The following is a 25,190-nucleotide window of genomic DNA, read 5'->3' as shown; positions in this document are numbered from 1 at the left end:
ATAAAGTCATGGGTATATCAGGCATCTGATCTTCATACTGAAGAATAAATGTCTAGGAAGCAACAGTTAGAATGGAATATGGAGCAAACAAATGAGTCATGACTGGGAATGGATATACTAGTGCTGTCTACTATTCCCTTATTTATTTAATTTATATGCTTAATACATTATGAGCAATGCTGGACTTGAAGAAAGAGATACTGGGAATGAGAGTCCTTGGTGGTCTCTGAGCTTGCTTGTTTTCTTTCAAACTTTACCAAACTAGGTAACTTCATCAGTATTCACTTAGTTTGGGTAATGAAATGTCTGCAAAAAGACAATTAAGCTCAGAGAGCACCAAGGACTCCTCATTTCAATTCTGAGCTACAAATATTCTCCTTTAATGGAGACACTGGGAAATTTCCTTCGAGAAATTTAAGCAATCTTAACATCGTTGATGTGCCAGTGAGAAAAAATTTAAGAAATACTATGTTGAAGGTAAAAGAAAAGCGAACAAAAGCTGGGCTGCTGTGCAACATTACATAAAACAAAAAACAAAAGAGAAATCATGTCAAAGATAAAGCCAACTCAATACAATAGGAAGCAAAGTTAAAGTAAGTTTATCTGCTAGAGGTGGGGTTGCCAACCTTTTGGACCTCAGGGACCACCAAACTCATAATTTTAAATCTTGCAGACCAGAGACCCTGGGAAAATCCCCCAAAAGTCTGCAGGAAAATTCCCCGCCCCGTTTTCCTACCAATCAATCATTTTTTATTTGGGATCGCAGGATACCGTCTCCAGCTCTGTTCTCAGGGGGAGAGAGGGACAGAGACTTTTGGCTTTATGCAAGGAAAGCAGCAGAAGTCTTTCTTTCTTTCCCCCAAACTTCTCCAGAAATGAGTCTTTGTGAGACTTGTCACACGGGCGCAGCGTCTTGGAGCAGGAAGCCTTGCAGGGTCCCAAAGACTCATTTCTGGCGGAGTTTGGGGGAGAGAAAGAAAGTCTTTGCTGCTTTCCTTGCATGCAGCCAAAAGAAGAAGAAGAAAGAAGCGAAAAGAAGCAGCCCGCTGGCCAGGCCAGGCGCATGGAGTGAGTGGGGCAAGTTCCCCCCTCCGCCCTTTCCCCCCTCCCCTCAGTACCTCATGTTGTTCACAATGCAAGCGATGCAAGCCTTGTGTTCCCGCGGGCCATGTGGGCAGCGCAGCCTTGTGTTCAAGCACAGCCTGGATTAATTGCTTTGGGGGGTGCTTTGGGGTAACATTTCTCTGCGGACCACCAAAATTTTCTCGTGGACCACCAGTGGTCCCCGCCCCACTGGTTGGCGACCACTGTGCTAGAAAGTCTAAAATTCACAGAGCTGGTAACCATAACAAGAAAATGATTATGACAGACCTAGACAAATACTAACATATAGAGATATCAATCTGGTAACAGAGGAATGATGATCATCAGAAAGATGATGATCTGAACAAAGAAAGATGAATACTTTTGGATTATGATACTGAAGAAAATAGCTGGTCATATTTTGGACCACAAAAACAAATACTCCAATGTATGAAGTAAAACGAGATTGTTCACTGGAAGCACTAGTAATAATGTTTAAAGCTGAAATGTTGTAAATGCTCAGTTGAAAGCAAGAGTCACTGAAAAAGACCCTGATGGTTAGAAAAATTGAATGTACTCAAAAAAAAGACTACAGGTCTCACTCTGTCACAGATAATACACACACGAAATCAAGAAACAGTTACTGGTATACAATCCTAGCAACTTGATGTCCATTAGAGCTATAAATAGATTACTCATGAAGTGCACATTGACCATTATCCACCACTGTTGGAGGGAGTGTTTGTTTGTTTTTGCACATACTACTTTTGACAAAGCCATCTATTATCAGCAAAGCATCAGAGAAGAAAATGTAAGGGGTATCTTTAAAAGTGTAGGAAACTTTCAGGATTCCCTCCCTGGATGAACAATAATAAAGCTGGACATTTTAATGCAATCCTTTGTGGAGGGGAAAGGCATGTATTTATGGCATGATATATATACATTTAATTTATTTATATGTTCTACATCTGTAAATTTCCAATTTCCAAAGTTTATTTTTAAGGGGAAGGATAAGGATAAAAGAATATGTGGAGAAAAGGGGGAAGTGCCACAGATCTCATCTTAACAAGTGATTTAAACTAGTGTTTGATCAAGGAGAGATTCGACCTAGAAATAAGGAGGAATTTTCTGACAGTGAGAACAATCCACCAGCTTGCCTTCAGAAGTTGTAGGTGCTTCATCACCGGAAGCTTTCAAGAAGAGACTGGACTGCCATCTGTCAGAAACGGGTCCCCTGCTTGGGCAGGAAGTTGGACTAGATGACCTACAAGGTTTCTACAACTGTTTAAAAAAAAAACCTCCGTCACTTTAAGCTGTGTGGACTTCCCTGAAATCCACACAGCTTAACGTTGCTGAATGGGAGAAACGCTGATTTGAACCACAGTATGATCAAGCTACTTAATTTCGTTTTTTTCTGGGTCTGGAATTTGGTCTTTTTCCTTTCAAGGAAAGCCCCCCCCCCCCCCCACCTCGCTCGAAGTTTTCAGCTTCTTCGAATCTAAACGCACGAGGGGGACGCGCTCTCTTTATTAGAGTGTAAATGAGATTTTAAAATATCTATATAAAACGCCATCATGGTTTGTTAGCTGGCCATCATTACCCTCAGAATGTCCCAAAGGTGCTTTTTCAGGAGGCAACTGGACTTTCTTGGTTCCTTCCCCCTCCTTTTTTTCTTTTTCTTTAAAGACCTTTCGCTTCTCATCCAATCGTGACCTGGATGATTGAGAATCTGTACAAGCCTCATTGTCCCCCTCAGAAGCAACCCGGGCTTGAGACTGTCTAAAAAAAAGAAATCACTTGTCTTCAACTTCCTTTTTTGCGAAAACTCCCCCACCTCCCTTTGCTTAAAAACAGGGGAGGGGGTGACTTCCCCGGCTTCGCTCGCTGCTCTATCAATCGCCGAGCGCGCACGTGGTCAATGCTCCAAATGCGGCGGAACGAGTTCCTCAAATCTCAGGACCGGCGCTCCCCCGTCGGTGGGGAGGGGTTTGTTGAACTCCTCCCGCTGGGCGCCTAAGGTTTCAAGCGCGCTTGTTTACCAGCAGTTTTCGGATGAACTCCTCCAGGGCCGTCCCCGCCTCGGTCGTCGAAGCTGGCAGAGCGGATCATGTTAGCAGCCTGTTACTTGAACTTCCTCGTCTTGGGACTCAGCGCCGTGGGAATACCAGTCGTAGCCCTGGGCAAGTAATGGTCTTGGTTGGCTTTCGGGCGGCTTTTAAAAGAAAAGAGCAGCGGAAAGTGGCAGCTTAACAAAAAACAACAACCCCAAAACGGTCAAGCCCGAGTTCTTGGGAAATGATCTGGAGGTTCCTTATATGGAAGGAAATGCTGTCAGTGGGTCCGCTTCCCAGCAAAGGCGTTTTCGGAGAAAGTTGACTGGCAGTTGACATTGTTTGTTCAAGGGCAGTTGTGAAACACACCACTTCTCGTTTCTCGATGATCTTTCAGAATCGACCGGCCATATAGACCTCCGTAGAGGGTTAGGGTTAGGGTTTACTAAGGGGTTAAGGGAGAGAGGGAGAGAGAGCACTCTTCCTCTTTAAAATGTCCATTGCTGTCCTGGGTTAATGATGCTGAGCATGACAGAAAAAGTTGAGCCCTGGTGCCCCTGTGAAAGGCTATTTATCGGTGGTCAAAATGAAATACTGTACTTGTTTGGAGGGAGGGAGGGAGAGGGAGAGAGAGAGAGAGAGAGAGAGAGAGAGAGAGAGAGAGAGAGATTTAATTACACACCGGATTATTCATTTGCTCACTTTAAGCCCAGTTTTTTCCTTGTCAAGTTGTCTGCAACTCTTAGCTATCCAAGAAACTGTCCCTGGTTTTGCTGAATTGGTTTCTTTGAACTTTTCATGCTTATGCACAAAGTGTAGAGGTGAAATAAATGGAAGTGTAGAAGATGGAGCTGACCTTTTAGGCCCAGATCTAGAAGCTTCTGCTGTCCAGGCAAGAATTGTCTCCCCATACTGCAAAGAAATCATTGATATTTCTGGGGATTTCAGTCCTACATCAGTTTAGCCACTTTCCACATCTGATATGCTTTTTCATAAAATTTGTTGGTCTGAGAAGGTGTCACTACCTTGTTTCTGATTTGGGATTCTCTTATTATAAATATGTTGCTGTAGTTGCTGTAAAGTAAAATTCTGCATTCTTTATAATTGTATTTAATAAAACTAAGAAGTTATTGGAAAATCTATACTAATTTAATTATTTGTAGGTGGACATACTCAACAGATCTCTAGGCTTTCCACATATGAGATTATAATTCCTAGAAGATTAACAGACAGGGAGAAGCGCTGGACATATTTTAATGAGGTTTGTTTCTATTTAAGTTATTTTCATTCCTGTGATGCTCCTCCGATAATATGCTACAGTATTTAACAATGTATATAAGTAGACAAGACAAGTAATGTTGGTCAATCTATATCCTAATTAAACAAAATCAGGGGGAATAATAGCACTATATTGATTTAGTTGCTATTGCAAGACAATTTCGGGTACTATGGAGCCATAGTATTAATAAAAAATGTTTTATCACATATTTTATCATTTTTCTGTCAACATGGTTGGTAGCCAGACACAGCAATCCTATCATTCAGTTAAGAGGACTCCAGTGCTGGATATTCCAACATATAGAAAGGTTGGACACTGCCATTAGAAGAAGAAAAAACCCTCCCTCTCTCCCTTCCATCCAACCATCCATCCAACCATCCATCCATCCAACCACCTTTTTGGAACAAATGTCTTCATGGCAGGTCTAGAATGCATATAAATTAATCTCCTTGAGATTAGGAGTTGGAAAACATTGGATCCAGCAGATCCTTTGGATGTCAAAGAAAACTAGCCTTATACCCAGGAGAAAATGGAAGGATTCTGAACAAGCCAAGAGTTGATGGAGCATATCAACTGCAACAGTAACATCATTGTTGCAATTGAATCAAGAACCGTGGTGGCACAGTGGTTAGAATGCAATATTGCAGGCTAACTCTACATTCAACTGCCAGGAGTTCAGTCCTGACCCGCTCAAGGTTGACTCGGTCTTCCATTTTCCGAGGTCAATGGAAGGAGGTCCCAGATTGTTGGGGACAATATGCTGACTCTGTAAACTGCTTAGAGAGGGCTGTAAAGCACTATTGCAATTGCAAAACATGCTGGGAAAAGGTAGCAGCATATTCTATTCACCATGTTAGTCCATCAAGAAATCCAGTGAATTTAGCTACATTGTCAGAATATAATTTATACTAGGTAGATCTGCAACCTTGGAGTAATACATTTGTATGTGCATTGCAGATTTATATTGGGGCTTTCTAACTCTATACATACATATATGTAACCTGAATAGGATTTGCACCTCACCTGGCATCTTCAGGGATTCACTGTATAAATGGGGCATAGCATCCTCCCTTCAATGTGACTGTGGGGTCTCACATCAAACTGTAGATCACATCGTGACCAGCTGTAAGCAGAGGGCATATGTCGGTCCAGTATCTTTTTTTTTTTTTTTCAGATAAATGATTCTGTGCTTCAATAGTTAGATGGCCTAGACATTGGTACCTGAATACAGTTCTTTTTAAACTTCATATTTTACTGTGTTTTTAATCTAGGCGAAATGTTAATACATGTTGTAAGTCTGTGCCATACCTAAATAGCAATAGCAATAAGACTTATATACCACTTCACAGTGCTTTACAGTCTCTCTAAGCTGTTTGCAATCTGGGTCCTTTTTTACTGACCCCAGAAAGATGGAAGGCTGAGTCAACCTTGAGCTGGTGAGAATTGAACTGCCGACAGCCGGCAGCCAGTAGAAGTAGCCTGCAGTGATGCATTCTGATTGCGCCACCACTGCTCTTTTCAATACCCAAATACCTAAATAAATAAATTATGTATGTATATGAATATGTATGTGTATGTATGTGTACTACATATACACACACACACACACATTTTGTTTTTAGATGCATCTAAGTTGCAGAAGATGTGGTAAAACATACAGTATGTTACATGTCAAGCCGGAGTGAGCTGTTTGATTTGTTTTCTGGTTAAAAGTAAGCATAACTGTACCAGCATACTTTTTTTTGTAAGCAACAGCACCATTTCAAAGAATTGGTGAAGTACATGTCAAATGTTCTTTATGCATATACATAAATATATATATATATATCTGATTATATTTCAGGAACATGTAGATGATCAGCTATCTTACTTGATCCAAACTGGAAATGGAACACACATTCTGAAATTAAAGAAAAATAAGTATGTTGGATGCAGTTCTGAATCTTTTTTCTATTTTATTTTAACTTTTTTTTTTGAGGGATATGAGAATTTCACTAAAATAAGCAGTTTGAAAAGTAAAACACAATAGAAGGAATCCTTTAAAGAATGGCATTTGCTAGCATAGAGATCAGATAAAAATATTCTATTGGGCATGAGACATTGAATTTAAAAAACCAGAATATTCTTTATCTCACAAGAACTGAGAAGTTATGCTAGATTGTGGGCTGAAATAACTTTACTGTAGGTGCCTGAGGAAAGAAAATATTTTGGGTGTGGATCCTATGTTTTATGAGCATATGTTATCAGAATGAAAAGTTTTGCAAAACGCAGATGGCTTTTGCAGATGAGAAACAGATGGGATTTCTGGAATCCACACTCTAGCTAAACTGGATTTAGTTCAGTGGAGCATTAGGTCATACAGTGAAAATGATACAAGTCTTCCTTGTCATTTGAGAACATTTAAGGGCAAAGCATAACGAACAAAAAATAGGAGGGACAAGTTAAAGCATTACTTGCTAATAGTATCTTGATAAATACAGTATATTGTCAGTTAGGATCTGGTAACGACAATACAACAAGCATTCCCCCATAAGTAATATGTGTGAAAAGCAAAAGACAAAGAAATCTATATCTAAATCATAAAATCTTACCTTGAATCATAGATATCTATTGGAAGGTCTCCATCGCCCTATTTACATGAGATGCATAACTGGATCAATGAGATGATTAAATGTGACTTAGAAACAGCAAAATGGGTTAATTGAATTGGGTTAGTTTCCTTTTAATAAGGAAATCTTACATAATTAGTGACTGGCTTGAATAAGCATGCCATAGGAATAGCTTGTGAGAGTAACTCAGTATATATAATATCTTGGCAATACCTACTGGAATTCTGCTTGCTCAAAATACTTGGCATTTTAAGATTATTACACGATAACTATTGTAGAATTAATTTTGGCACAAAGATATTGCAAGTCTAATCTAACACTAAGCTCCAAGGCAGTGCATAGTTATTTCTTCTTTTCCACCTTGATTTTCTCTTGAAACATAAATTATGAAAATAGTCATAGAAAAATATCAAAATATTATAAATGCAGGATAATATAGGCAGGCTTTTAAATGATGAATAAAGCAGGGTAATTGCACAATAAAAGTGAGAACTCCTGGTGTCTGTGATTTAGGTAATGAAGGTGTTGCTTATTACTCCTATTGACTAGGGAAAGACTTTAGATGATGGAAGGTTATCCCAGTATAGAATTACATTCAGACCCGGAACTCTCAGTTTGGGGTTTTCCCCAGATGTGCCAATATGACATCTCTAATAAAATGGATCTTTGGGAAGATGATATTCTCTGAGTCTTTTTCTTGGAGGTTGTTAGTTGGAATAATGACAACTGAGATCTTTGCTAAACTACATGGGATGCTTCTATTTCTTGTATTAATAGAATAAAAATAATTATTAATAATTAACTATTAATGATTTATTAATAGTTACGGTATTATTACGGTATTACCGTGTTTCTCCAACAATACGACCTCCACCAAGGAAGGCCCAGCATGTTTTGGGGCATAAAAAATCAAAATTAAGCCCCTCCCCCAAATTGGAAGCCTATCTTAAAATATGCAAAAATAAGGGGAAGAGGCGGGGAACTTGCCGTTAGGAGCGCCCGAGCGGGCAGGAATTCCGCCACCAGCCGCTCCTACAGGCGATCATGGCGAAGCGCGGGGAGCTCCTACTCCCCACAAACACCTTTGCTGGACACCTTTGGCACCCGCCGCTGTTGCTTTCCCTTCTGCCCATTCTGCCGCACGTTTGGAGCTGGCGCTTCCGTGTTGAGTGCTGCCGCCATTTGGAGCTCCAAGCAAGCGGGCAGGCAGCTCAAACATGGACGGGTGATCTTTTATTTTGGTCATGAAGAAGTTCAGAGCGAGCAAGAAATGGAACTGCGTTGCCTCCATCCGAGATGGCAACCTCACTAGTGGATCCAAGCATTATTTCTGGAAGCCCGAATCGGCGGGGATACGATGGCGATCTTTTTGGAGCGAGAGGAAGGGAAGAGTTGCAAGCGCAAAATTTGCAGGAGGAAGTGGGTGTACCCCATGGCAGGGAGCCCAAGGAAGAAGGGCGGTAGGCAACGGAGAGCGTCCCGTAGCTCCGGAAGCAGCCTAGAGACGCGCCCGGGAAGAGGCGCAGATGCTGCCTTGTAGTCCCCAAACCAACTGCGTGCGCCGCCTTTAGTTATGTGCGCTCCGCTCTCTGGGCATCTCCGTGTGATCGTGACCCTGTCCTTTCCACCTGGCGCCCTTGCTGCTTTCTGGCTCTTTAGCGACCGGCTTCGCGTTTGGAACATGTTCGCGTTTGGAGTTGGTTTGGGGACTACAAGGCAGCATCTGCGCCTCTTCCCGGGCGCGTCTCTAGGCTGCTTCCGGAGCTACGGGACGCTCTCCGTTGCCTCACCGCCCTTCTTCCTTGGACTCCCTGCCGTGGGGTACACCCACTTCCTCCTGCAAATTACGCCTCGCAACTCTTCTCTCCCTTTCCTCTCGCTCCAAAAAGATTGTCATCGTATCCCGCCGATTCGGGCTTCCAGCCATGTTGTGATCCACTAGTGAGGTTGCCATCTCGGATGGAGGCATCGCAGTCTCCCTCTCTTGCTCGCTCTGAACTTCGCGCTGACCAAAATAAAAAGATCGCCCGTCGTCATGTTTGGAGCTGCCACTTCCGCGTTTGGAGCTGCAATGGCGGCGGCACTCCAAACACGGAAGCGCCAGCTCCAAACGTGGTGGTGGAATGGGCAGAAGGAAAGCAACAGCGGCGGGTGCCAAAGGTGTCTGCAGCAAAGGTGGGAGTAGGGAGCTTCTGCGCTTCGCCATGATCGCCCGTTAGGAGCGGCTGTTGGCGAGGATGCAAGGGGGGATTAAGTCACCCCCGAAAAGACGGCCTAGCCGTTTTTTCGGGCTCAAAAAATAAGGCCCGGCCTTATTATGTGAGAAACATGGTATTAAATCATTGCTTAATATTACACTTTAACATTACACTACATAGTAGATTAATAGGATATGGCACTAGCATTGCTTAAAATGATTAGATTTCTGTATTTAAAATTGCTTGAATGTTTACTTAATATTTTTTTTTAAAAAAAATCAAACTCAGCTTATATTTCATTAAAATGTTGGTATGTGGATAAATTTTATTATGAACTTTAACCAGTATATTAAAGTGCTGTAGTGTTATCATTCATTAATGAATAGCCTGCATCTTAAAATACTATTGATTTGAAATTTGTTGTAGAAACCTTCTTGGGGAAAAGTTTACAATATATACTTATAACCAAGAGGGCAAGCTGGAGAGTACTCCTGTGGAAACTCAGGTATGTTGTATCTGTGAAGAAGCCAACTTTCTATTCCAGTTTTTATTATTAAAGGTAAAGGTGAAGGTTTCCCCTGTCCAGATGTGTCCAACTCTAGGGGGGGCAGTGCTTATCTCCATTTCTTAACTGAGGGAGATAGCATTGTCCAAAGACACTTCTGTGGTCATGTGATCAGAATGAATATACTGTACGTCAAAGCGCACAGAACGCTGTTACCTTCCCACTGAAGTTTTACCTATTTATCTACTCGCATTTATATCAGTGGTGGGATTCAAATTTCTTAACTACAGCTTCTCTGGGTGTGGCTTGGTGGGCGTGGCAGGGGAAGAATACTGTAAAATCTCCAGTGAGAGGTGGGATTTGCCGGTTCTCTGAACTACTCAAAATTTCCGCTATCGGTTCTCCGCAACTGGTCAGAACCTGCTGAATACCACCTCTGATTTACGTGCTTTCAAACTGCTAGGTTGGCAGGAACTGGATCAAGTACAAGAGCACACTCTCCCACGCAGCGCTTGGGTCTTGAACCCAGGTTGTCACAAGCTCAGTATTTTTAACTGCCGTGCCATCTATTTTGATAAATACGGGGCATAAACAGTGACAGATACACCTTCTTGAGTTCCTAAAGGAAAGGTAAAAAATAAATGAATAAATAAGGCTTTGAGTTGAACAAAACCTTTTCCAATGGCCCTGCTAGCTGGATGTGGTGTGAGTTGTAATCTAGCATGTGCGAAACACGAGAAAAAGATAATATTCCATTCCAGAAAACCACTTTTCTTTGCCAAACTTTGTCATATTTGGTTCTTGGAATACACTGTATTTTCTCCTTTGCCATGATGATTAATAGTCTGGGAAGTTAAACAATGTATCTTAAGAAACTATATTCTTTTACTAGCAGCATTTTTAGCATACAACTAACAACTGGTTTTATAATAAATTTTATTACACAGCCTGAACTTGCCTGTGAATTTGAGTTCCAAATATTTCTGACTGATGTTCTAGGACTCCCACAGAAAATAGCACCCCCAGAATATTCTTTCTATTGTGTGTGTGGGAAATAGACATCATGAATCTAAAATATGTACAATTCACTTCCTTTGAGCCCCGGATCAACTCATTGCTATTGGTGCCAAATGAGAGATGAGTAATTAACTTGATAATTTGTTATCTAAGTTGACCTTTTTGCCAATAACTTTATCTGCTAATAAAAGTATTTTTTGAAAACTTAAAAGGCTGCCATTCTAAGGCATTAGTGGCTCAGAGAGGAGTCGATTCAAAGCTTAGAAAATTCCATTCCAAAAAGGAGTGCAGGATTAGCTCTAGACTTCCAACAAATCTTGCTAGAGTGTAGCTTCTCACTTTTTGGGCCAATTAAAATATTATGATTGTCTTGACTGAATTTTATGCAAAACATAGTATCAAAGACTACACACTTGTATTGAGTTTGACAGTCCTGGAACCCCCAAGACCTGGAGGTTTTGACTATTAAATTAAATTTGATGTATATTTTTCTGCAGAGATAGTTAGCTAACCTAGCTCTTTGATACTGCTTCTCTTCCAATGCAAAAAAGCTTTGTTTAAAAAAAAAATGGGGGGAAGAAACTATATCTAGAAAGCGGCTGAAGTTCCCTAATTCAATGGAAAAGTCCTGTGAAAATCAAAATCACAATGTTTTGTATTACATAAAATAGTCCTGTGCCTTCAGGTTTATCTAACTAAAATAGCAGCAATTTAGTGTTTGTACATTACACTGAGCAAAACCCAACAAACCACATCACACATTGCAACATACTATAAAAGCCCTGTCACTATATCCTTTATCTAAAAATGATCCAGAGAATTATATCGTAATTGTTTCAAACCTGAGCAAGACATTATAATGATCCATATGTTATAATACAAAAAGTTTATCTCATTTTTTCTGTGAGACATGAAGGAAAGAAAATGAAACCTCCATGGTAAGCATGTTCCTTTTACATCTTTCCCTTCGCATGTGCCATTCACAGGAAAATAAAATGGCTGGGGTTAAGTACTTGCACAGAATCTCTCTTTTCAAGTGATGCTTGGCAGGAAGAGAAACATGCTCTATTACTGTTGTGGTTCTGTTGGCTTTGATCATCTTAAGGTAGCAGGATAAACATTACTTGCACTACAATCCACAAAATTGTACAACAAACGTCTTGGGAACTGAGTAAATACAGATAGTCCTTGGCTTGCAATGGTTTATGTAGCAACTGTTTGAAGTTACAGTGACGGCGGGGGGGAGTGCTTTATAAGTAATCCTTGCTCTTATAACCATGGCAACATGATTAAATTTTGGGCACTTGACAACCAGCATGTATTTACGAAGATTTTGGTGTCCTGGGGGGTCACGTGACCTCCGTTTGTGACCTTCCCAGCTAGGCCCAACAAGCAAACTGAATGGCGGAAGCAAATTTGCTTTAACAACTGCATGATTCACTTAACAATTGCAGTGATTTACTTAAAAATGGCAAAACAAAGTTGTAGAATCGGACATGACTCACTTAACGATTGCCTTGTTTAATAACACAAATTACAGTGCCAATAGTGTTCATAGGTTGAGAGCTACCTATATGCCATCCTTCTTTACATCAGAAAATAAATTGCATCTGCTGTTTGCCTTATGAAAATGCTGTTAATTATCTGATTTCAGACACACTGTTACTACCATGGAAATATTGAAGGAGTTCCAGATTCTCTGCTTGCCCTCAGTACCTGTGATGGCCTTAGGTATAATCCTTCTTTTCCTTTTGTCGGTACTTGCAGATGGATAGTTTTGAATACAACAGAGGAAATTTGAAATCACCTCTGTTGTCGAGATTCCCACAAATATAAATTGTTTTCAAGAGTTTTTCTGAGTCATTTCTGACTCAGCTGGGATATAGTTGAACCTACTGTGTTGTTTTGTGTCTTGTCTCATCCAGTCTTTGCTTCTGAGTTTTCAGTCAAATAAGGAGAACTTATTTTAATTCCTCTAGTAGTACCCAAAATAAAATGTTTTGCCTGTCTTCATTCTTTCTTTAACACTGGAATGCAAAATGAGATAACCAAATAACTAAGATCCCCACTCTCCTCTATTCCTTTTATTCTTTTATTTAATCATAGAATAAAAGGGTTGGAAAAGCTCAGGATTGTCCCATTCCACAACCATAGCAAATACAACATCTTCATTTTGCTATCATAGACTGTTTTAGAATAAGGAATTGTTATGATAGTGCAGGGGTGTCAAACTCAAGGCCTGCGGGCTGGATCCAGCCCTTGAGGCTGCCCTGGAAACAGTGAAGGACTGGCCTGTGGTACCTCTGCCAGCAAAAACAGCTTGGGAGGGGTACCAGCGGCCCTCACGAGCTCCATTTTCACTGGCAGAGGGTTGCAGGAGGCTGTCACAGCCAGAAATGGAACTCAGGAGCCCGTTTTTGCTGGCAGAGCACTCGGGCCACCATAGGTGCCCCTGACACAAGTGACATCGAGCAGGCCATGCCCACCCTGGACGTGCCCCTCTCAGCCCCTCCAAGGTCAAGCACAACCCTGATGCAGCCCTCATTGAAATCTAGTTTGACACTGCTGTTATAGTGAATCAGAGCCAGTGGTGAGATTCCATTTTTTTTACTACTGGTTCTGTGGGCGTGGTTTGGTGGGCGTGGCAGGGGAAGGATACTGTAAAATCTCCAGTCAGAGGTGGTAATCACCCAGGAGTGGGATTCTACCAGTTCGCACCTATTCACTAGAACTGGTTGTTAACATTGTAAGCAGTTCGGAGAACCGGTTGTTAGAAGAAATTACTGGCCTAATCCTGTAAGGAAGGCAGGAAGGAAACATTCCGGTGTTGCTTACAGAAACTGCCTCTCCGTTAATCCTTATTACATTCTTGGCAGGACTAGACTTCCTGTCTCAGGAACTTCTCTGGAGTTTTTTTCCCTTCCTTTGCTGGTACTTTGCTTGTGTGGAGTGACCATTCAAAATTACAATGGCACTGAAAAAAGTGACTTATGACCATTTTTCACACATACGACTGTTGCAGCATCCCCACAGTCTTGAGAGGCCAGGCGAGGAGATGAGTACCTCGATGTAAGTGATATTGAGTTGGCCACATCCAGCCAATAACATGACCACCAAGCCATGTCTACCCAGTCACATGACCACCAAGCCACGCCCACCACCTAAGCCACGCCCACAGAACCGGTTGTTAAAAAATTTGAATCCCACCCCTGTAATCACCGGTTCTCTGAACTACTCAAAATTTCGGCTACTGGTTCTTCAGAACTGGTCAGAACCTGCTGAATACCACCTCTGATCGTAGCAGTAGCTTTGAGCAGGCTAGTGATTTTTTTTTCCTTCCCAGTATTTCAGTTCAGCAATGCTGAAAATAATCATGGATCGTCTTCATGTTACTTTTGAAAGTTTGAAGGGTCCAGATGTGTTAGGATTGTAATTCTTAAGATTCTCTGGTTTTAGCTATACTGACAGAGTTCTAGCCTCAGGACAAGGACAAATTAAAAAAGGCTGATAAGAGAGAGAGTGTGTTGCTATTGATGTAGATTAAAAGTATGGTTTACATCTATTGCCTTCCAGTATTTTCTGAAGAATAACTCCCAGTAGTCACAGCCAATAAGGCCAATGGTGAAGGAGAACAAGAGAGTGTATTGCAGAAACATTTGGAGAGTGAGATGTTCCTGTGCCCAGTTTACATTATTGGAATTTTGGAAAGTTATTTGGTCTTTCAAAATGTGTATACTTCTAGACATTTGTGCCAGAACTGAATCTGACATTTATTCACCCTATACCGGTATTCCTCATCGTACAACAGTTCACTTAGTGACCAGTTGAAGTTACTACCACACTGTAAAAGTGACTTATGACCATTTTTCCTGCTTATAATCATTGCAATGTCCTCATGGTCATGTGATTTACATTCAGATGCTTGACAACTGATTCATATTTATGACCATTGCAGTATCCTGGGATCATGTGGCCATCTTTTGCAACCTACTGACAAGCTAGATTCACTTAACAACCATGTTACTAATTTAACAACTGCAGTGATTCACTTAACAAATGTGGCAAGAAAAGTTGTGAAGTGGGACAAAACTCATTTAACAAATTTCTCACAGCAACATAAATTCTGAGCTCAATTGTGGTTGTAAATCAAGGACTAAAGACATGTCATTATATTTCCTTATTGAGAAACTAGTAGATTTGTACTGTCATATTGCTACGTATTACATTGTGGTACTTATTTAGGGTTATTTTTGTTTACATAGCTGGCCTTTGATTAAATAACTTTTCTTGTCCTTTTTAGGGGAATCCTCTATATTGGTGACAAGCAATATGGCATGGAGCCAGTAAAGGGATCAAATAAATTTGAACACTTTTTCTATGTATTAGATAAATCTCCTGAATCTTTTTCCTGTGGTGTACAAAATGATGACCAGTATCATGAATATATTTTAAAATATACTAATATATCACATTATCCTTTCAGTAAGGATACACTTCGAAGGGTGAATATATTTTTATCTTATTTTTCAAATATTGCATGCTTTAATCTGTGTATTCTAGATTTTAGCCACAGCTCTTTTAGTTTTAATAAATTATTTGCTTCACACCAAGGAAATTTTTCCTCATGTTATTTCTTTCTGAAATTAAATAATGCTTGAAAAGTGGGTGGGGAACAAAGATAAAATAATAATTTAAAATTCTGTATCTTGAGTTGCTACATCTGAAGTCAAATACAGGTAATTTCACTGAAAAAAAGTTGAAAATGTACTGCTTCCTCACAGTTTGATTCCAAATCCAGTTTGAATTGAAATACTAGAAGCAAACAAAGAAGTTTGACTTGACTTCATTTTGAAAGTAATTGTTTGACCTGCCTAAATGAGATTGATTATTTTCAAACAACAATAGTTCACATAATGAATTGGCTTCAAATGCCTGGTGTTAACTTTTACTTAATTTTTGAACTAATTCCAAATAAAACAGCTATGTAATGGGGATCTGTTTTCAATTTTACAGAAAAGAAGAACTGTGTTGCCAGAGAAACGATACGTCGAACTCTATATGGTTGTTGATAACAACAGGGTAATTTCTCTCAAATATCTTTAGCTTCCTAGTATTATATCTGGAATTTCTCTGTCGCTCCATTGCTGATATGAACACAGTAGTAAGTTTTTATTTCTGCCAGGACAAAAGGTTCATTTTCTCCCTAAGCAAAAGATAAATAGATGACTAATCACTTTAATTTAATGATATTTAAGTTGTGTTAAGTTGATTGGTCCATATGAAGGTACATATTACCTAATTTTAGATTTTGGATATTTTGGGTGGGCCAACATTGCTATGGGATTTTTTTAAACTTTCCTAATTGCGTTTCCTGATTAGAATGTCTTCTTTCTTTAATTGTTTTAGTATATATTCAAAAGAACTATTGAAGCTGTACAGAAAGAAACAGTTGAATTGATTAATTATGTAGATGGGGTAAGTCAGAATATTTTGTTATTCATTTGTTAGGTCATCTTTTTATAAGAGAAAATAAAAAAGGACAATAATATAATTTCTATAATTGAAGCTGGTCACAACATAGATTTTTAAAAAAACCAAGCCCAAGATACAGAAGTTAGTTTAACATTCTGCGGAATGTATAAAATTACATTCTATTTATGTAACATAATTTAGTTTATAGTTAGGCTTTGTTTGCTGTTGATTTCCATATATATATATATATATATATATATATATATATATATTCATATTCATATTCATATTCATATATTCATATTCGTAGATTTTCACGGGTACAGGTATGTAGGTCTAGGTGCGTTCGGGTCTTTTCCCATGTAAGATTAAGAGTATCTTGGTGACGTTTCAGCGAGGTCCCACTCGCCATCCTCAGGCTGGTGCTTTCGGCTTCATGCCAGTGCAAGCAGTGTGTGATTGGAGCTGCCGTCTCTATAAATACTGGTGGTGGGAGCTGGTGTGCTGGGCTGGTTGGCTGCGCTGTTGCCTCTTGATTGGTTGATGGAGTTGATGTTGGTATAATGGGCTGTGTGATGGCCTTGTGAGTTTTGTTGTGGAGATATCCTGGATCTTGTGCTGTAATCTCCTGGGTCGTTTCTTTTGTAGTGATCTTTTTTCCATTAGCCTCTGGTGTTTTAACAGCTTGGGTAATGGGTTGTGTGATGGGCTTGCGAATTCTTTTGTTGTGGTATCCTGGGTCCTGCGTTGTAATCTCCTGGGTTGTTTGTGTTTTGATCTCTTTTCCATTAGCCTCCTGTGTTGTAACGGCTTGGGTAATGGGTTGTGTGATGACCTTGTGAGATTTATTGCTGTGGTATCCTTGGTCTTGTGCTGTAATATCCTGGGTCATTTGCTGTGTTGCAACTTCTTGAGTTCTTGTGGTGTAATTTCCTGAGTTTTCTGATGTGATATCCTGAGTGGGTGGCCGTGATGTAGCATTCTGGGTTTTAGTCTGGCTTCGAGTTTGGGGTCTGGGTCTGTATTCTTGGCGTGTGTCAGCTTGTTTGGTTTTGGGGTTGGGGGGTGTGACAGCTGGCGAAGCAGCCGTGGTCTGGTTTCTGGATCATGGTTGTCCTTCATTTATAGGATGGGCTTGGGCCTGGGTCTGATGAGGGGGATTGGCCTACCAGACATCTGGAAGCTAGCCCTTACCAACAAATGAGTCCCAGCCACGAAAACCAACACCAGACCCAAAACAACACGGGACACCACCGCCAATCCCCCTCATCATTAAAACACGAGAGGCTAATGGAAAAAAGATCACCACAAAACAAACGACCCAGGAGATTACAGCACAAGATCCAGGATATCTCCACAACAAAACTCACAAGGCCATCACACAGTCCATTATACCAACATCAACTCCATCAACCAATCAAGAGGCAACAGCACAGCCAACCAGTCCAGCACACCAGCCCCCACCACTAGTATTTATAGAGAGACGGCAGCTCCAAACACACACTGCTTGCACTGGCACGAAGTCGAAAGCACCAGCCTGAGGATGGCAAGTGGGACCTCGCCAAAACATCGCCAGGATACTCTTAATCTTACACGGGAAAATACCCGAACAAAGCTGAATACCATACATATAAATACCCGTGAAAACTTAAGAAAACATACACACACACACACACACACACACACACACACACACACACACACACATACACATATACACATACACACACACACATATGTGTGTGTGTGTGTGTGTGTATGGAAATCAACAGCAATATATATATATATACCAGACAAAAGCAAATATATTTGTAAGAATGAGATTGTGATCTATTAAAGGAATCTATATATATATAAATTGTGGCAGGGCCCTTGTTATTCTTTAGAACAGAACTTAAAACTTACTGCTGTCTTTAGAATTTTAATATTTATATTTAATAATACTTGTGGAATTTTAAATTGTGTTTATGTAAAAATTATATGTCAAATATATGTAATTAAGTGTTAAGAGTTGTTGCAGTAGGCAAGTATTTTTTTTCATTATCATTTCATCTTACTAACAAGGGGAACAAGTTTAAGAGTAAATTGCAATACACTTAGACTTATATACTGCTTTACAGTGCTCTCTAAGTGGTTTACAGAGTCAGCAGATTGCCCCCAACAATCTGAATCCTCATTTTACTCACCTCGGAAGGATGGAAGGCTGAGTCAACCTTGAGCCTGGTGGCATTTGAACTGCCAAATTGCAGGCAGCCAATAGTCAGCAGAAGTAGCCTGCAGTACTGCATTCTAACCACTGTGCCACTGAGGCTCAAATGATCTTATATTTCCTGAACTGATTGGGATTTACAACCTAAATCTTTTCTAGTCTGTGTGACTGCCATTTTCCCTGGTATTAGAAAAACACTGCATGTTAAACAATGTAATTATTTGGACAATTAGGGAAATAGTGATTATACTTTTTAATATATGGAGAGTAGCAGCTTATCAAGAGAAGTTCACCTCAACAGCCTATAAAATGTCACCTTCCTTGCATAATTGGATAATGATGGATACATGGGACCTTTTCTGTAAGTATTACTATCCCATTCCAGAGATCAGAACTTGCTATCTTTATTCAATCCTTTTTTTTGAAGTCATACAATTCTTATACAAATCAGTCTGCTGTAGGAAAATTTTTCTAGCTTGCCTTACATGATTGCACAAAGATTCCTCATGCTACGAACCTTACCCCTTTATCTCAAATGGTTTGGGAGAAGATAACTAGTAAACTTTAGGAGACAGGAACTTTTGGATTAAAATGTTTGTTTATTGCATTAGTTGTTTTGCTTGTCCTTGAAATGAATATAGCTGTTCAACTCATAAACAGCATAATTCATATTAAGAGTAATAATTTTGGAGAAGTGTTTGTATGCGTTAGCAGGAATTACCTACAACAAAGCCTCAGTGGGGGCATATGTGTGCATGTTGTGGAATCCGTTCAAACAAACTCAATATTCTTAAGTAACCAGGTTCGCAAATCACAACCTTGGAACTTGTAAACTATGCCTTTTTGTGGTGTATTATGTCAATTATAGTTTGCCTTTTAACTCATAGGTAAAGTGGACTATGAGTTCAACATGTAAACATAGTGTGCTGATTCACATTTATTGGCTAACTATAAATACTTATTTGCATGGCATATTGCAAAGAGGGTTTGCAGAGATGGAACAGTTTGGAAGAAATTATCTAAATTTACTGAAACCTACATAATGGCAATCAACTGTATATTTACAGATGTTCAGACCCTTAAACATACAAGTTGTCCTAATTGGATTGGAAATATGGACAAGTGGAAACCAGATAGAGGTGGGTGGTGATTCAGCTGGAGATGTGTTGAACAAATTTGTGGCTTGGAGGAAAACAAATCTTATTACGAGATCAAGAAATGATATTGCTCATCTCATCATGTAAGGATTTTTCTTTATATTATATATACAGATATATTGGAATGTTGAGAACAAAGTGAAAATTCTACAGTTGTAATATTCTAGTAATTTTAGGAGTTTATATCCCAGTATCATTTAGTGAAAGATTTTTGTGGATATGGTTGTGGATGTTTGTGGGGATTGGCAAGGATTTAAAAATATTTTTTTGCTGCTAATTGCCTAAGAAAATATATTTTTCTTAGAACATAAATCAAAATATGGTTCAACTTTATTTTTAAATTTTTGAATATAGTATATTTTACACCATTATAGTATATTATAAATAAAGGACAAAGAAGTTTAAAATTCTCATGCAACAGATTAATTAAATTATCATCAACATGGCATAGAATTAATCTGACATGGGGAAAGATACAGTATGGGTAATTATACTGCATCTATCTGCTATTAACATAAAATACAAGATATTCAGTCTGCCAAAGACATTATATCTGTCTTATAATCAAATGAAATTAAAACAATGGGCCAAGGGTCCAACATATCTCACATCCAATTAAATAACTTTTTTTCAGGATGTTTAAATACTATAGCAGGGGTGTCAATCTCAATTTCACTGAAGGCCGCATCAAGGCTGTGGTTGACCTTGGGGAGGTGGAGGGGCACAGGGGCATGGCCAATTTGATGCCACTCATTGGGGTGTGGCCAGCTTGATGCCATTCCCCAAACTACTGGCATGTTTCTTCTTTGCATTCGGTAGATATAGGGCCAAAGCCATGTTGGCCTGATGTTTCCTCTTCACATTGGGTAGATGGGCCAAAGCAACGCAAGTAGATGGGGCCGAAGCAATGCAGGTAGTCTGGGTTGAAGTGATGCGGGTAGACTAGATCGAAGTGACATAGGCCACCCCCTTACATTTTCTAGGATTGGCCCCGCAGCCGGATCTGACCGCATCATGGCCTTGAGTTTGACACCGCTGTACTATAGCATCTGAAAAGATATGGAAAGCAATGGAGACACTTTGTGTGTGTGTGTGTGTATGTGTATGTACCAAAATATCTATAAATAAAGAATATGTGTATATTGTTCAACCTGGAGATGGATCTCAACCCATCTCGCCCTTTAATCTATTCCTGCATTTCAGAGGGAGAAGCCCATTTGGTTCAACAGTTGGAATGGCTTACGTTGGCACAGTCTGTACTGCAGATCACGCAGGGTCTCTCACTACGGTAAATATATCCCATTTCAGTTGTAAACATAGAGTCTTTTATATAGAGAACATTTTCATCTGTTATATTACATTGTGTCAGGATTGTAAACATTCAACATTGAGTTTAGATATCTGTGGAAAGCAGAAGCACTTAGCAGATGCCTATGCTGGTGTTGACTGCGAACCTATTGACAAAGTCATGCTAAACAGCTACAAAGTATAATACTAGCAACCAGGAACATAGAAAAGTTAGAGCAAAGGCAGTTGTCCTACAGTGAAAGCTTAAAATAATAAGGCTTTTTATGATAAACAAAAGGCTGATAAGAGGCAACATGATTGAGCTTTATAAAATTGTATACAATAGGGCGAAAATTAAAACAGATTTTTTTTAAAAAAAAAAAATGGGTGGTCTAATTAAGAGCAGGAAAAGAGAAAATCTTTCAAAATGTTCGTAACTATGCAATTCATTACCGTGAACTTTCATAATTGCCACCTGCTAAGATGTTCTGAAAAGAGGGTCTTAGTGATTCTGTGCCAAAACTGAGCAGGAATGGAATTCTGCAACTAACATCAACTAATTGTGCAACTAATGCAACTAATTGTGAGCTTCTTCTCATCAGAACTTGGAGTTCATCGTGGAAAATAGAATGACTGATGTCATTTTGATTTAATTTGCCTAGCTCAGCTGTTTTTTTCCTGTTCTTCTATTCTGTTGCTGTTTTTCTTGTTTAAAAAAAGAATCGTTCCCCACCACTTCCTGTGCTAATAATGCTGATATTTCTGCCAGTTCGGTCATGAGTCTCCCATAAGTCACGCTACAGTGGTTGCACATGAGTTGGGACATAATCTCGGTATGAATCATGATGATGGAAGATGTTCAAATAACTATATAATGCACAGTTCAGATAAGTAAGCACATTTGCTTAACATTATTTTTATATATATATAATAACCTCAGAAAACAAACCTCAGAAAACATATATATATATATATATGCTTTTTAAAAAATTATATTTATGCTGTGTATCAAGTTTAACATGCCAAATCTTTGTTGGTGTTTGATCAAGCAGGGGTTACCAACAGGGGTGCTCGCGCCCTGTGGGGGTGCAAGATAATATTCCATGGGGTATGAAAAATTGGGTTTAAAAGTTTCAAAATTATAGTGTATATGCATAATTATGTGCATATAATGATTTACTTTTGTAAGGGGTGCGAGATATATCAGAAGTGTTAGGAGTGCGGGGTATAGAAAAGTTTAAGAACTCCTGAATTAGAGAGTTTAGGATCAAGCATTGCAGTCCAATGGAGATACAATGTTAGAGCATTTAGCTCAGTGATGTCAGAAACAAACATGTTATAGATACTAGCTTTAATAAAAATATTGGTCATTGCAAACTATTATAATTTCAAGCATTCAATATTCTTTGAAAATCAAGGACTGCTGAGTTATATGCTGAACAGTGTTCTGTATTAGTAGGCTATTTTCAGTAATATTTTATTACTATATATTTTCAAACACTGATACTTGTGCATTTAAAAGTAGGCACATATAGTTGATGAGAACACAAAATCTTTGTTCTATGAAACAGCTTTTGAATCTAGAGTCACATTATAGACAGGGTGTTTATGTTTTCAGTTATGCTAAATTTAATGAACAGAAACCGATGGAGGCTAAAATTATATGTTTTATCTATTTATATACAGCTTTCCTTTAATGGAAAAGTTGGTTAATTAAACGTAGGTGATCGACACATAGCTACATTAGTAGAGAAGTGAAGAGGCAAGGAAAAGTCAGGTGTTGACTAGAGGACAAGGAAAAGATACAAGGAATAACTTAAAATAGAAGTGTAATAGGCCTGAACAATGTTTGGAGTAGAATACAGAAATCATTTCATTTAAATAAAAAGGAAAATTAAAAAAACACAGATAATTACCTATCCTGGATCTGATGTGGTATAAGGTTAAGGTCTTGGACTATAATTGAAGAGACTCAGGGTCAAGTCAAAGCATATTCATACAATCCCCTTAATGATTTGATCTGGTTTCTCTCAGTCCAGTATCTTCACAGAGCAGTTGTTGTGGGATAAAACTGGAGAAGGGAAATACATATGACTGGCGGTCTGCAGTCTGAATGCGTTATGCATAGGCCACGCCCACCCCAGCTCCACGAAAGGGAAAAAAACATCGTGAAACGTCATATGATAGCAACATGATGCCACGAATTTGACACCCGTGCTTTAAGCTCTTGGAGTAAAGCTGGAATATTAATCTAACAAAGACTGTAAAAGGAGTTCAGTCCAAAGAGTTCACAGCAATCCAGACATTTGTCAGGTTGCATGCATGTAGATTAGCATCATAGGTAGTCCTCAACTTATGACCACAATTGAACCCAAAATTTCTGTGGTTAAGCAAGACAGTTGTTAAGTGACTTTTGCCTCATTTTACAACCTTGCCACAATTGTTAAGTTAGTAACTCTGTTATTAATTGAATCTGATTTTCCTTTTGACTTTGCTTGTTGGAAGGTTACAAAAGGTAATCACACGACTCCAGGAATACTGCAACCGTCATAAATATGAGTCAGTTGCCAAGTATCTGAATTTTGATCACATGGCCATGAGGATGCTCCAACGGTCGTAACCATGAAAAATGGTCATAAGTCACTTTTTCAGTGCTGTTGTAACTTTGAACAGTCACCAAACAAACAAATAAGTTGAGGACTACGTGTACATGCTAATAATCATTCTGTTTATAAGCTATTTTCATTCCTGAAGAAGGTAAAGACTTTGACAAGGACTTTAAGCATCCAAAATACTTGTCAAATCCCATGGACCCCAGCCAGTTGCATCGATCAAAAGAAAAGAAAACAATTTCAGCACTCCTTAAACTTTTCTTGAATGGTTCAAGAGGCAACAACGAGCTGTTGTTTCTCTGGAGAATGAACTGGGTAGAAGTGGATAAATTAGGATAGACTTAAGAAACAAATTCCATATGGAACAGTTCACTTAAAAATCTTGAACTGAGAGAAAGCTTCTGAATGACAGAAAACAATCATAGTCGGAATCTTTACCCTAGAGATAGATGTCAGAGAAATAATGGATGGAGATTCCCCACCCTTGAAGACTGTTCATGGATGCTGAGTTTAGTTTACACATTCGTGGCGCCAAGTCATGTATAAGAAATGCTGCCAGTGGAAAAAATGAAGTCATAGCTTTCATTGTGATTCATCGATCTGAGACACATTTTGCAAGTTATGAAGCTGGCCTAACATTTTAAAGGAAAATCAAGGGATCAACTGGGTGGAGACAGTTAGGCTTTTCAAAATTGGCTGGGGTGCAGATTTGGAAGTTTTCTTTTTTCAGTTATGACAAGCCTATTAAAGGAATTACAGTGCAGTTTTTGTATATTTCCCCATTTCAACAATTGGCCAGTTTCTGGCTCACAATTATCATGTAATTCTCAGAGTCAGAAACAGGCTTATTTTGAGGGAGGGTGGGGGGAAGCACTGCTTTAGTGTTACGATGAAGTATAGTATAATTGTAGAAATGTAACTCATTAAAATGTAGGCGCAAAATGGGAAATTTGTTACTCCATACCCTGGAAAAATCGTTCTTTCTAGTGGGTCCAGGAACTTCAGCAGCTGCAGCGCTACTGATTTTGAGCAACTTATCTTGAGAGGTGGAGGAAGCTGTCTCAGAAACTCTCCCAAGCCGAGTGATATATTTACAGAACCCATGTGTGGCAATAACATCGTGGATAGGAATGAAGAATGCGATTGTGGCACTCCAAAAGTAGGTAATTTGTATTTATATTTTAAAATATTGATATGCTAGAATTATACATATACACATACACCAATACTAGTGCAATGCAGTGTTCCAGATTCTGTTTTAAAATGCTAAGTGAGGGTTAGGGTTAGGGCTAACCCTACACAGATTTTTTCTATAACACTTTAGCACAGCTGTGTCTTTTTCTGGATCCACATGCTCATCCATCATTTTTAGAAACCAGGAAAAGATACAGTTGCTTTAAAGACATGTAGATAGATGTTTCATTTGTGTCCCATCACAGCTTTTTGAAATAGAAAGTGAAGTAATATAACGCTCATTGCTATATTTTGTTCCTCAGTGCTACCTTGAAACTGGCCTAATGCAACAATAATGCAATTTTTGAAAATAAGAGTACTGTAAATTGACAAAAAGTTTCTGTTCTGTTTAGCTTTGCTGGTGAAGAACATGGAGACTGTCACTGATTTCTGCCCCATGTTCATGATGTTTTCTGTTCTCTATAAAATCATTCCTTAATGATAAATGAAATAAAATTTTGTAGTAATCACATTAGAA

The 25,190-nt window shown here is 39.2% G+C and overlaps 1 protein-coding gene across 5 annotated transcripts in view; it reads left to right on the top strand.

The window, feature by feature from the left end:
• Positions 1-3,085: 3,085 nt before the first annotated feature.
• Positions 3,086-25,190, top strand: part of LOC113413149 (disintegrin and metalloproteinase domain-containing protein 9-like) — a 39,320-nt gene continuing 17,215 nt past the window's right edge. For 2 of the 5 annotated variants that reach the window (XM_087964371.1, XM_087964372.1), the window contains exons 1-12: positions 3,090-3,263; positions 4,298-4,395; positions 6,257-6,333; positions 9,647-9,725; positions 12,397-12,473; positions 15,043-15,244; positions 15,756-15,821; positions 16,149-16,217; positions 19,491-19,663; positions 20,784-20,868; positions 21,637-21,758; positions 24,467-24,638. In XM_087964371.1, the coding sequence (XP_087820497.1) occupies positions 3,191-3,263; positions 4,298-4,395; positions 6,257-6,333; positions 9,647-9,725; positions 12,397-12,473; positions 15,043-15,244; positions 15,756-15,821; positions 16,149-16,217; positions 19,491-19,663; positions 20,784-20,868; positions 21,637-21,758; positions 24,467-24,638 (1,293 nt within the window). In that variant the 5' untranslated portion in view covers positions 3,090-3,190. Of the gene's footprint in view, positions 3,264-4,297; positions 4,396-6,256; positions 6,334-9,646; positions 9,726-12,396; positions 12,474-15,042; positions 15,245-15,755; positions 15,822-16,148; positions 16,218-19,490; positions 19,664-20,783; positions 20,869-21,636; positions 21,759-24,466; positions 24,639-25,190 lie in introns of all 5 variants that reach the window. The other 3 variants (XM_026669212.2, XM_087964373.1, XM_087964374.1) reach the window with 3 other exon arrangements.

The sequence above is a fragment of the Notechis scutatus genome, chromosome 4 (assembly GCF_049901735.1).
Source record: "Notechis scutatus isolate UNSWTSFEM ecotype Mainland chromosome 4, rNotScu1.2, whole genome shotgun sequence".
NCBI lineage: Eukaryota > Metazoa > Chordata > Lepidosauria > Squamata > Elapidae > Notechis > Notechis scutatus.
The sequence above is the reverse complement of the archived record's forward strand: the minus strand, read 5'-3'. Positions and strand labels throughout refer to the sequence as shown.